Here is a 13,680-nt window from a genome sequence, read left to right as displayed (position 1 = left end):
CAGTCTCTGACCAATACCATCAATAGACTCCAATAGACTAGGACTCTCTGGAGACTATTAGCACCATGCTAACGGACTATAAAACCTCCCAGCATTGAAATAACACTCCTGTGGCTGGATGCAATCAAATCCTCACAGCAATGATGCTCTAAAATCTAGTAGAAAGTCTTTTTTAGACAGTTGAGAAACAGTTAGTCCAACAACAGCAGGATAAATTATCTTATTTATACCCTAGATTTCAGAATAAACAACGAATAAGCAGGTATCCCATGACTTTTGTCCATATAGTGCATGTGCATCATCATCATCATCATCATCATCTTCCTTTGTTTCTTAGTTCTCTGCTGAAGCTACGATGCCAACACCGCTATAATAGAAGTGTATACTACTCCAATTAGCCTTTTTTTAAAGTAAAATAAGCTAATATGCTACAATTAGCATGATGCTAATCATGACACAATGTCCTCAGACTATGTATTAATCTATAATAGAGTTCATTATGTGGTTTCTGACACTGTAACACTAACTGTTATCTTTAAACATGGAAAGATCACGTCAAGGTGGCTTTAAGGTGATGCTAATGTTTGTAAGCTATGCTAACATCTTTACACAAATTCATTCTCACATAAAGATAAAGAAAAATCTCACCAGCTCTATTCTCACCAGATTTAGTCCCTTTCAGAACAAGCCATTTACGGGCTCTGACACTTCTATGCAAATAAAATAAGGTGTGATGGCCACGCCCCTCATGTTTAGCATTAGCTTGGCAGCGCTAAATGGCAAAAAACATGAACAAGCTAGTTCATGCCCAACTGAGATAGAAGCACAAAATTTGATATTTGAAAGTGCTTACATCTCCCTCATCTGCTGACTCACAACGGACAGTAGGTATAGATCCCTCCTTCAGAAGAAGTCTACTGGCTAAATCCTGCGGTGTAAAAGGTGGTTCTAAGCAGGTTTTGTATTATTTAGGTGTCACAATAAGGTAGGAGTATCCAAACGGCTCATAGAAGTAAATGATTCCTGACTCCAAACTCTTTCAGCTGATTCACAGAAAACAGATGTATGGACTTTCTTTTTGGTGTTTGTAGTTTTTATAGTTTTTGTAGTTTATAGGAGCACAGAGACCAAATTAAAAAACACAAAAGCATGTAAAATGGCCTTTAACACTAAAACACACAGTTTGAGGAGTGTGTGTGATGATTCAGGCCTGCTGTTAGCACCATGCTAATAGTAGCTTATTAGCTTCTGTTACTTAATTAAGGCTATTAGGCTAATCGCCTGTAATTGTTCCACTTGAACAAACAGCTCACAGCTTGGAGTGAGGATGCCTTTCACCCCTCCAGATTTTTAGACTTTTTTTTTTTAAAGCTTTTTGTTTTTTAGCTTAGATCAACGGAATCATGTTCTGGTTCTGTTCTAGAGGATTCAGTCTTTAGACAAATTACAGGTGTGAAAGCTGAGACAGGCTATCGTCACCCATTAAACAAGAATAGAAGAAGAAATCCGTACAACTGATTACAGTGCTGGTGATTCTGTATCTACTGTAACTGTAGATTAATTACAGAGCAGTACGGGTACAACAGATTACAGTGCTGGTGATTCTGTATCTACTGTAACTGTAGATTAATTACAGAGCAGTATGGGTACAACAGATTACGGTGCTGGTGATTCTGTATCTACTGTAACTGTAGATTAACCCTTATGTATAAACAGAAATAAAAGGAATCAGAGGGTAATCTCGACCTGCACTCGAAGGGAGGAGTCGCATTCTGGCAGCCAGGCAGAATTCAGCACAACACCAACTCACCGAACATTCTACAAACCAATCAGTGTGAAGTATAGGGAGACTCCACCCACGTATGTGATGATAAGGTAAGAGGATGTAGTAAACATGTTTAGTCCACTCAGTCACTAACCTGCGGTGTGAAACCGAAACTATCCGGACTAAACACAGTACAGAATACAATATAACAAACACAGACTCCGGTTCCAGGATTTTTAAGGTATGAAAACACCCCTAGGAACTCTCCCCAGAGCAGGAGAGGCAGTAGGGGGCGCTGTACCTCAGTGAGTTCCCAGGTGATGCTGATGGTCCAGCAGAGCCCGTAGCTCCGGATCAGCAGGGCCTTCATCCCCCAGCCCCAGAAATGACTGAACGCAAAGATATCAAAATGGCTGAGGATTCGCTCCCAGGTGATCACATGACAGTTCACGGCGTACTCCTATTGGACAACATGACAAAAAAAGAAACAAAAGAGAAATATCATAAATTATTATGTGTGTGTATTTAAAAAATAAAAAACAAACAAATTATGATAAATAATACACATATCTTATAAATATAAATCACAAATATATCAAATATATAATTAAATATACCACAATACCGTAAGCAAGACAATATCTTGCAATTGTTTAAATCAGTATTAGTCAATTTCAGAATAAATTCTGACACTTTTATGCAAATAAGCTGTTACTGGCCACGCCCATTGTTACGCTTATTGTTTACCACACGTTAGTTTAAACTGGCTGAAGGTTCGTACCTGACTGGTCTGGCTTATTGAGGACCTAAGATTTTTTTTTTTTTTACATTTGTTTTACGTTATTATTCAATGTTTTACAGCAAAACAACTCACACAAATCTGGGAAAGATCACTTTATTTAACAGCTATTTATAAAAGTTAAAGACTGATCCCCTAACATTACCGTTACACCAAGAAATATATAATAAATAAAGAGCTATTCACACAGACAAAAACTCTATATGTGACCTTTTATATATTTTTTAAGCTTTAGTTTAAGTTTAGTCTGACTTTTGGTTAAACAGTCATTTTTAAAATGTATATTTAAAAATGTATATCAATTCATATGAAAAGCAAATATTTAAATATAAATTATTACAATGTTTTAACAATACCGTGAATAACTGAAACAGTAGAAGTAAGACGTTATTAAAATTGGAAAATAAGATGGTATTTTAAGATGTTTTTTTTTTTATTACCATGACGTCAGCCTCGCGCTTGGCGTAGCGGAGGTTGGGGTCCAGCCAGTACATCAGAGCCTTCACCTGCTCCCAGTTCAGAAAGCAGATAAACACCAGGAACAGGAAGTACAGCACGCTCAGACCTGCCGACCAATCACAACAGCACATTTTAAAATCACAGAGAGATCAGGTTTACCAATAACTTACCAAATGTCACTTACAGAAAATCCATCTTTACAGATAAGCAATACGCACTAATAATTTAGTACCTACTCCTGTTTTTTTTTGCACTATAGTGTGCACTGGATTATAAGGTGCATAATGTGACACTAGTAAGGAACAGGGGTGTTGCCTTGTTTTCCACTGGGTGGTGGTGGGGGGTAACTAAAAGCTAAGTTAGGTAAATAAAACTGTAATTCTTTAAAAAAAGACATTTTATTTTAAAGTTAATCGAGTGCTGGATGTTAATCTACACAGATTTCTCTAATGAAAACTGTTTATTTGGGTGAGTAAAGCACTTTTTTTTTAAAGCAGTAAAGCAGTTTATTTACAGTAAGCTTAGATTTACAGAATTCCACTAAGGCTTGGATAACTAATTTAACTAGATTACTAACTTATATGTGTCCATATAAAGGTATTTAAGGTCATAAGTGTTAGTTAACGTTTAATTATATAATAGAATATTATATAGAGACAGTATAATTACAGCTATAATATACATTGTTAGTGTCAGTATGATTTAGTGCAGTGTATTATATTTAGTAAAATATATTAGTGTGTGTGTGTTGTGGTATTTGTTGTTTTGGCAGAGTGCCGTCCCCCACCTGTCCAGAACGCTCCAGAGTACAGTGTTAGTGTTTAATGTTTTATCAGGTAGTAAATGCAGTATATTGTATTTATATTATATTTTTTATATATTAACTCCGGTTCAGTTAGTGCTGTATGTTAGTTACAGTTGTTCAGTTTGTTATTTCTGTCTCCAGCTCGTCCCTGAAGCCATATTCTCTCCGAGTTACTCATTAATAAAGATTAATAAATGATTAATAAAGCAGTGTGAGGGTTACAGTGGCTGGTGTCCGGTGTTTGGTCTGGCAGAGGGTCGAGTACTGAACCCGTTCTCATTATTCAGTTACGCTCTGACCCAGACCGGCTCAATACAGCACCAGCAGCTCACAACTCACTGACTGCAGGAGCGTACAGCAATAATACACTGTTTAAAACACAATTTATATATATATATATTATATTATATATTATACACACTAGAGCTGGATGTTAATCTACACAGATTTCTCTCCTGAAAACTGTTCATTTAGGTGAGTAAAGCACTTCCGTTTATTTACAGTAAGCTTAGATTTACAGATTTCCACTAAGGCTGGGTGCAGCAGCATTAGCATTAGCAGCTAACCGCTAGCACTAATTGCGGTTAGCGGCTAATACCATCCGACAGCGCTACACTGAGGAACCCTAAGTGTTCTGGTAAGCCAGAGTGATATTAGCTAGCGGTTCGTCCCACAGTAAATGCACAGATTACAGGCCAATATACTCACCTCTGCATGAAGAAAGAACTAGCGCTTAGCACAGTTAGCATCTAATGCTAATACTGCTCCATCAGTGCTAGCCAAGGTTAGCAGCAGGTTAAAGACTGATAATACTCACCTCTGAATGGTAAAAGAGTTAGTGTTTAGCACAGTTAGCAGCGAATGCTAATGTGCTGGAGAACTAAACTGAAACTCCTGTATTTTAAGTGTGCCTTATACTTATTTCATGAGGATTAATAAGTGTTAAAGCAATAATTTTGCTTTATACTACATGTAGTGGAAGCACAGGTGTTTGTGCGTATTTGTGTGGTGTGTTATTTATTTCTGCTACTTACCAAACACTATTCTCCATATCGCTGGGTGTGGTCTTGTAAACGGACCTGGTTGGACACAGAAATGGTCAACGGTCAGATTATGAGAAACGTATTATTATATAACACTTACAGTCATATGAAAACGTTTGGGCACCCCTATTAATCTTAATCATTTTTAGTTGTAAATATTTGGGTGTTTTTTAACAGTTTGATATATCTAATAACTGATGGACACAGTAATATTTCAGGATTGAAATGTCAGTTTCCACTGTGAGGAACATAGTAAGGAAATGGAAGACCACAGGGACAGTTCTTGTTAAGACCAGAAGTGGCAGGCCAAGAAAAATATCAGAAAGGCAGAGAAGAAGAATGGTGAGAACAGTCAAGGACAATCCACAGACCACCTCCAAAGAGCTGCAGCATCATCTTGCTGCAGATGGTGTCACTGTGCATCGCTCAACAATACAGCCCACTTTGCACAAGGAGAAGCTGTATGGGAGAGTGATGAGAAAGAAGCCATTTCTGCAAAAGCACACCTCAGGCGACTCTGTTTGTGGCGTGCTTGCAGAAATGGATTCTTTCGCATCACTCTTATATAATATTCAAATTTTCTGAGACACTGAATTTTTGGGTTTTCATTGGCTGTAAGCCAATAAATAATCAACAATAAAAGAAATAAACGTTTAAAATAAATCACTCTGTGTTTAATACATCTACATAATATTTGAGTTTCACATTTTCAACTGAATTACTGACATTAGTGAGTAATATTTTAATTATTTTCTAATTCTTTGAGAGCACTTGTAATGTCGATCTCACGGTTGCTCTTTATATTGTATTAGAATTTCATGATGAATGAACCAGTGGAACAGAAATGGAACAGTTCCATTTTTACTTAAGAATGCTTTGGATATACAATGTTTTAGTATGATAGCGAGAGCTGTGTTGCTGATTGGCTGAGGGTTCTTACCGTTAGGGAAGGCGAGGACACTGATGACCAAGAAGAAGGAGATGACCACGATAATGCCCACTCGCAGATTACTGTCCTGATTACCTTCATCCCTGAAAACAAAACCGAATCAGACAAGGAATTTATTACATTAAATAAATTAAATTAGTGTAATGGTGCTGCTGTGGACGTGCAGAAAACCCTGCAGCACTAATCTAATACTGACCAACAAACTCTTAACCACATACAGCTCTGGAAAAATAAGAGTCCAAGTAAAAATTATGAGTTTCTTTGATTTTACCAAACTGAAAACCTTTGGAATATAATCAAGAGGAAGATGGATGATCACAAGCCATTAAACCACCAAACTGAACTGCTTGAGTGTTTGCACCAGGAGTAAAGCAGCATAAAGTTATCCAAAAGCAGTGTGTAAGACTGGTGGAGGAGAACATGATGCCAAGATGCATAAAAAAAAAAACTGTGATAAAAAAACACCAGGATTATTCCACCGAATATTTTGGTTTTCTCTGAGTAAGAACTACCAGGCCGACAGTGCATTGGCTGATATAGTCATTAGAGCTAGATGAAGTCCCCAAGCTGGTTGGCCAGCATGACCAAAAAGATTGTCTGGTCAACCAGCATTAGATTGATCAGTATGGCCAGTTCGCCCAATAGGTAACAATAGTATTGTGATAGCCCACCTCAAGACGTACTAGTGTGCATCGTACTAGTGTGCATCATACTACTGTGTACCATACTACTGTGCATAATAATACTACTGTGAATCATAGTACTGTGCATAATTATACTACTGTGAATCATAATACTGTGAATCATACTACTATGCATCATACTACTGTGCATCATACTACTATGCATAATTATACTACTGTATATCATACTACTGTGAATCATACTACAGTGCATCATACTACTGTGCATCATACTACTATGCATAATTATACTACTGTATATCATACTACTGTGAATCATACTACAGTGCATCATACTACTGCGCATAATAATACTACTGTGAATCATACTACCATGTATCATCTACTGTGAATCATACTACTGTGCATAATTATACTACTGTATATCATACTACTGTGAATCATACTAGTGTGAATCATACTAGTGTGAATCATACTACTGTGCATAATAATAATACTGTATATCATACTACTGTGCATAATAACACTACTTTATATCATATTACTGTATATCAAACTACAGTGCATCATACTATTGTATATTACACTACTATATATCATACTACTGCAAATCATACTACTGTGATCATACTACTGCTCATTGTAACACTGCGTATCAAACTACTGCGCATTTTAATACTGTGTATTGTAATACTACTGTGCATCATAATATGTTGTCATATGATTCAGCTTTATTAGTGTATGATTACATAGACAGAGGACAAGGTTTCTTACCTTTCATATTGATATCAGAATCATATATTTTTGCCTGGTATAAGAAAATATATTGTGATATACATTATTGGCCATATTGTCCAGCCCTATGTATCACTATTGATCAGTATACCCAGCATGATGCTCCCTGTACTACAGGTTATGTTCAGGCCTGGATGACCAGCTCCTCAAGCACATCAATGACCATCAAGGTCCAGTTTAGACCATCTGAAACCGAGCGTTATGGTGTGGAATCGATACTGATGAAGGTAACAATAGTATCGTGATACCCTGACCCCGGCCCCGGGCTGCCGGAGCTCCAGGCTGGGGCTCTGCGGGTCTGGGTCTGTCTCTTACCGGGTGAAGGCGAAGTACATGAGGCTGAGGACGGTGCAGGTGAGCAGGGTGATGGTGTGCGGTTTGTAGAAGAAGTCCAGGGTGATGTCCTCCACTTGCTGCTCGTTGATCATCCGGAAATGCAGCCTGTAGTTCACGTCGTCCTTACTGAGCGTGCGGGCCGCCATGCTGCATACACACACACTCACATTAACCAACACACACACCTACACACACACACACCCAGAGAGACAGCGGGGCTCAGCGCGCACTAGCGCCGGGGAGAGAGGCCCTCAGCACGGCTACAGGAGCTGAAAGCACCGCGGGACATGGAGCTGCAGCTGGAGCTGGAGCAACACATAAACACACACTCATACAAACACACACACACACACTAATGGAGGGACAAGGGCACTGCGCATGCGCACAGGCACAAAACACACACACACACACACACACACACACTGAGGAGGAGGAACAAAGCCGCCTTCAGCAGCTCCGGGGTTTTCAGCACAAAGTGTTTAACAGCAGATTCACCTTTTATTTAAACGAGTTTTAATCCTTTATTTAATCAATAAACAATCAATAAATAATCAATAAATAAATACAATAAATAGGAGAAGAAAATCAATTAAAATGGGACATAAAACCATGAATAAATCAATAAATTCAGCCTAGAAATGTACAGAAAAAAATTAAATACCAGTAGTTAGTTATACTATGTGTATGATTGTGCAGTTTCCTTTAATTTCTGCATTTATATATTTATACAAATAATACATGTGGAAAAAGTGGAAACGAGCACAGAAAAAATAAACTGGGAGTATAAAAATAACAAATAAACAAATAAATCAAGTAATAAAGGACATAAAACCTTAAACAAATAAAAAAACAGCATAGAAATGTACAGGAAAAAAAATAGGGATACTTTTTGTATGTTTATAATGTATGTATGTATGTTTATTCCTTTCATTTTTGCATTTATATATTTATACAAATTAATATATAAAACAAATAATAAATACATAATAATCAATAAATAATAAACAAATGAATACAAGTGAAAACAAACACAGAAAAAGGACATAGGGAGTATAAAAATAAACAAATAAATAAAAAAATAAGTAATAAAGGACATAAAACCTTAAACAAATTAAGAATTTAGCATAGAAATGTACAGAAAAAAATAAAATAATGATACTTTTTGTCTGTTTGTAGAGTTTATTCTTTTCATTTCTGCATTTATATATTTATGCAAATAAACTACATAATACAAATAGTAAATACATAATCAATAAATAATAATTAAATTAAGTCGAAAAAAGCACAGAAAAAAAAAACAAAAACAAATAAATCAAGTAATAAAGGACATAAAACCTTAAAAGAAATGAAGAATTCAGCATGAAAATGTACTGAAAATATATTTTTACAAATAATATAAATAATAAAAAATAATAAATACATAATAATCAATAAAAAATAAATAAATGAATAAAAGTGGAAACAAAAAAATACAAACAAAAAGAAATGGGGAGTATAAAACCCCAAATAAACAAATACATTAATCATTATTAAATAAACCAATTAATAAAGGACACAAAGTCATAAACTAATGAACACATTCAGCATAGAAATATATAGGAAAAAATTAAATAATGCTCTATTTGTATATTCATACAGTTTGTTCCTTTTATTTCTGCAATGATTAGTTTATTTCTGTATTATTTACTGTTATTATTAATCCCTCTATTCAATCCTTTATTTTCCTCTCTATGTATTTTTGTGAACTGAGTTTGCGTTTATATGTGTTTCAGTTCATTAATAATAACTATATGAATGATCAAGCCTGCCCAAACACTAAGTAAGTAAGTAAATAAATAAATAAATAAAATTGGAACCAATCACTGAAAAAATAAATGGGTACAAAAATAACAAATTAAGAAATAAATAAATTACTATGAAACATAAAACTATAACCTAATGAATATTCCAGCTTGAAAAGTACAGGAAAAAAATAAATATACTATTTGTATATATTATATTTATTTTGTTCATTTCATTTCTGCATTTATATATTTCTACATTATTCATATATTTTTTATATATATTTTTTTTAAATATATGTTTTTATGTTTTTTATTAATGCCTATAGCAAATCCTAGTTACACTTTAAAAGTTACACTTTTTTAATCACACTTTCAACATATTTTAATATCAGCCAAATAATAAAAACATTTTAAATTATATTTTTATTTGTTAAGGGAAAACTATTAAAGGTGACTCTACCTCATAAAGACTATTTTTCCAGTACAATCTTGTATTCAGCTTGATTCATGCATCAATCGCAAAAAGCCTTGCTGAATCTTCTCCAGGTCATCACCGATCCTCCACCAAATGTTACAGTGGGTGCAGCTACACCTCTGCAGATCTCTATATATAAACATTTGATGGTCAGGTGTTGAGCAAATCTGAAAACTAGACTCATCAGAGAAGATGATCTCACTCCAGTCCTCTATAGTCCAATTCTTATCATCTTTTACAAACTTCATCCTGAATCTTCTTTGATTTTCTTTGAAGAAGGTCCTTTTTCTAGATTTTTTTGAGTCCTGCCTCTAGGAGATTGTTTTGCACTGTTCTTTCCATGCACTTCATTCACCCCAGCTGCACTTTGCCATTCTTTTTATAGGTCACTTGATGTCATCCTGCGGTTGCTGACTAATTATAATTCAAATAAGTTGATGGTCAATCTCCAGACCTGAACCCCATTGAAAAACCTTTGTACTCATGTAAGATGTAAGCTGGTCACAAGCCATCAAACCACACTGCAAAAAACTAGACAAAATAAATGCAAATTAAGATAAATATATGTATATTAAGCAAAAAAATCGACCAATGGGGTATGATAAATTTTCTTAGTAAAATTTCTTACCTGTGACCTGTGCTCCCCTGTGTCTCCTGTCTCAGTACTTTTCCACCTGTGTCTCATTTGTTGCTCCGCCCCTTCCCCAGGTGTTTCTAATTATAGTGTTTCCTGTTTCTTTAAATAGCCCTGGTCTACCACTTTGTCTCGGTCGGTCTTTGCACTAACCCCTGTTGTTTGTCTCTCTGTGTCTCTTTGTGATTTCAGCCTTAGCCCTAGCCCTAGTTCCTTGTTTACATCTTCTTGTTTCTTGTTCCCTTTAGTTCCCTGCTTAGTTTATTTATCCCTGTCTAGTTTAGCCTCTTGTTAGTTTTCCTTGTATATATCCCTGCCTTGTTTAGTATTGTATTTATTCAGTCCCTCGTTTGTTTCTTTGTTTATTTACTCCCAGTTTATTTTGCTATTTATTATCTCTTGTTGGTTTAGTTTATGTTCTCTGGTTTCTCTCGTCCTTGATCCTTGTATATATCTCCCTGTTTTATGTTTAAGTGTTTACTTGTTTCTCGTTTCCTGGTTTATTTATATTTATTTATTAAATTATTCATTTCTCACCCTACCTGCACTTGTGTCCGCCTCCTCGTCTCCCTGCCTGGGTCATGCGTGACAATAAAAAAAAACTTGCACACACACCAAAGGATAACGAAACTTTAATTTTATATTAATTAATTTTACTTTTTTTAATTAAATTTAGAGTATTCAGAGGTGAAATGAGTTTTAACGTTTTCTTTTTGGAAGGCCCTGCCTCTGCTTTACACTGACAGTTACAATATCACAAACAAATTGCACAACATCAAAAACATTTAATATCATTTTACAATAATTATTAATATTGCCTCCGCCATGATCTGCTTTCTCTCACTCACTGAAAAACACTGCCGCCCACACTAAAAACTGATTGGCTGTCTCACAGACTCTTTGCACAGAACAGGCCAATCAGAACCCTCTCTGTTTTCTCTCTCTCCTTCCCACACGCAATTAGAGAATAAAAGTCTGTGGCCTGTGTGCGCGTTTGGGGCACTCGTTCTGAATTCCGGGAGATTATATGTGACTCGCGGGCATCAGGGAGCCACTACCGAAATGCGGGAGACTCCCACAGCTTCAGGGAGACTTAGTTTGTCTGCAATGGCAAAGTCTCAAAATGAGTGAAGTAACACAAGCAAGAAAGTCACTGTTTTTGGACACAAGAATCAGAATAACTTAATTGCTGCTTGATTGTGCTTATTTTGAGTTCAAATTAATTAAAATAAGGTACACATTAATAACTTTAAGTCATTAGAAACCCTGCAAAAACAGTGTTATTCCGAAGATCGCATGGTCAATCTGAGGTCTTTAAAAGAACAATATAAATTTCTGTCAATTGCTAAAGCTGAATTCATCTTACATAGAACAAGACATAAATATTATCTCGATGCAGAAAGGCCTAGTCACTTATTAGCTCTCAGATTGAAGGAATGTGAAACTAAGGCCTATATTAATGGAACGATCAATTAATTCGAACAATCAATTAATCACTGATCCTCCAGGTATTAGTAGGGTTTTCAAGGCATTTTATTCTCAGTTGTATAAATCGGAGATAGACTTTGATGCAGCTCAATGCAAAACATTTCTTGATGAATTACAGCTTCCAGTTATTTCACAATTGGATAGGGATCTTCTTGATGCACCTATAGAATTGGATGAACTTCACAAAGCTATAAAAGACCTCCAGAAGGGTAAATCACCAGGTTTAGATGGGTTGCCACCGGAATTATATCTTGATCTTTGGGATTTGGTAGGATCTCTCATACTGGACTCCTTTAATTTCGCTATTGAGTCTGGAAGCTTTCACAGAGATCAGAAAACAGCACTAATATCCCTCTTGCTGAAAAAGGGAAAGGACCCATTACAATGTTCAAGTTACAGGCCCATATCTCTCATTTGTAGTGATGTTAAATTATTTGCTAAGGTTCTCTCTCTACGCTTAGAAACTGTAATACCTGCCTTAATTAGCGAAGACCAATCTGGGTTCATAAAGGGACGTCTAGCCTCCGACAACATCCGGAGATTATTTCACGTTTTGGATGCTGCACACACATTCTCTAGCCCCTGTGCTGTATTTTCTTTAGACGCGGAGAAAGCCTTTGATAGGCTTGAGTGGAGCTATATGTGGGCTGTCCTTGAGCGCTTTGGTTTTGGTGCAGTGTTCATATCAATGCTCCAAACACTGTATAATTCGCCTATGGCATCGGTATTAATTAACAATATAATATCCCCTGCGTTTCAGCTAGAGCGCGGGACCAGACAAGGATGTTCCCTTTTCCCCCTATTTTGCCTATCTTTAGAACCTTTAGCACAAGCCATTCGACAGTCCTCAATATATCCTATAAATATTCATGGTCACAGCAACTTTATTTCACTTTATGCCGATGACATTGTCTTATATTTAGATAATTTGGACACCTCTATCCAACTTGTCATGAAGATATTTGATACTCTCAATGGCATGTCAGGATATAAAATCAATTGGTCTAAATCAGTTTTAATGCCATTAAATAAATTATGCCAAAATGTTTCTATCCCTTCAATAATTCCGGTTAAGGAATCATTTACATACCTTGGCATTGATATCTATCCTGACATCCATAAAAAATTCCAGGGAAAATTATGTACAGTGCCCTCCATAATTATTGGCACCCCTGGTTAAGATGTGTTCTTTAGCTTCTCATAAATTGAGTTTTGTTCAAAATAATATAGGACCACGATGGGAAAAAAAGTAAAGTCCAACCTTTAACTCAAGTGAATTTTAAGGGGGAAATAAAATCCCTGACTAAGAAATAATTATTCTTCATAAAATCACCTGTTCCACAATTATTGGCACCCTTAACAATTCTTAGGAAATAAATTTAATAAAAGTATTTCTGTCACTTCTACAGTAGTTTACGAAGTTGATCAGAGTATGTAGGAACATTTAATTAGTAATTCACAACTTCCTGTTTCCCTGGGGTATAAATATGACGTGACACAGAGGCCATTTATCTTCAACATGGGAAAGACAAAGGAACATACCATTCAAGTGAGGCAGATGTGTGTTGACCTTCACAAGTCAGGCAATGGCTACAAGAAAATCGCTACTCGCCTACACCTGTCCATATCTACTGTCAGAGGAATTATTAAGAAGTTTAAAACAACTGGAACAGTGGTAAACAAGCCTGGACGAGGACGCAAGTT

The 13,680-nt window shown here is 36.0% G+C and overlaps 1 protein-coding gene and 1 long non-coding RNA gene across 2 annotated transcripts in view; both read right to left on the bottom strand.

Annotated features, from left to right (window-relative positions):
• ptdss1a (phosphatidylserine synthase 1a) overlaps nt 1-7,971 on the bottom strand; it is a 29,060-nt gene extending 21,089 nt beyond the window's left edge. Inside the window, exons 1-5 of the mRNA XM_022685376.2 lie at nt 7,575-7,971; nt 5,812-5,903; nt 4,863-4,907; nt 3,005-3,129; nt 2,067-2,225 (exon numbers count right to left, since the gene is read on the bottom strand). Coding sequence (XP_022541097.1) covers nt 2,067-2,225; nt 3,005-3,129; nt 4,863-4,907; nt 5,812-5,903; nt 7,575-7,741 — 588 coding nt within the window. The 5' untranslated portion in view covers nt 7,742-7,971. The remainder of the gene's footprint in view (nt 1-2,066; nt 2,226-3,004; nt 3,130-4,862; nt 4,908-5,811; nt 5,904-7,574) is intronic.
• The window catches only part of LOC125784522 (uncharacterized), a 76,421-nt gene that overhangs the window by 21,089 nt on the left and 41,652 nt on the right, over nt 1-13,680 (bottom strand). The window lies entirely within an intron of this gene.

This window comes from Astyanax mexicanus, chromosome 1, assembly GCF_023375975.1.
Source record: "Astyanax mexicanus isolate ESR-SI-001 chromosome 1, AstMex3_surface, whole genome shotgun sequence".
Lineage (NCBI taxonomy): Eukaryota > Metazoa > Chordata > Actinopteri > Characiformes > Acestrorhamphidae > Astyanax > Astyanax mexicanus.
Note: the sequence above shows the minus strand (reverse complement) of the source record. Positions and strands in the feature narration are given on the sequence as shown.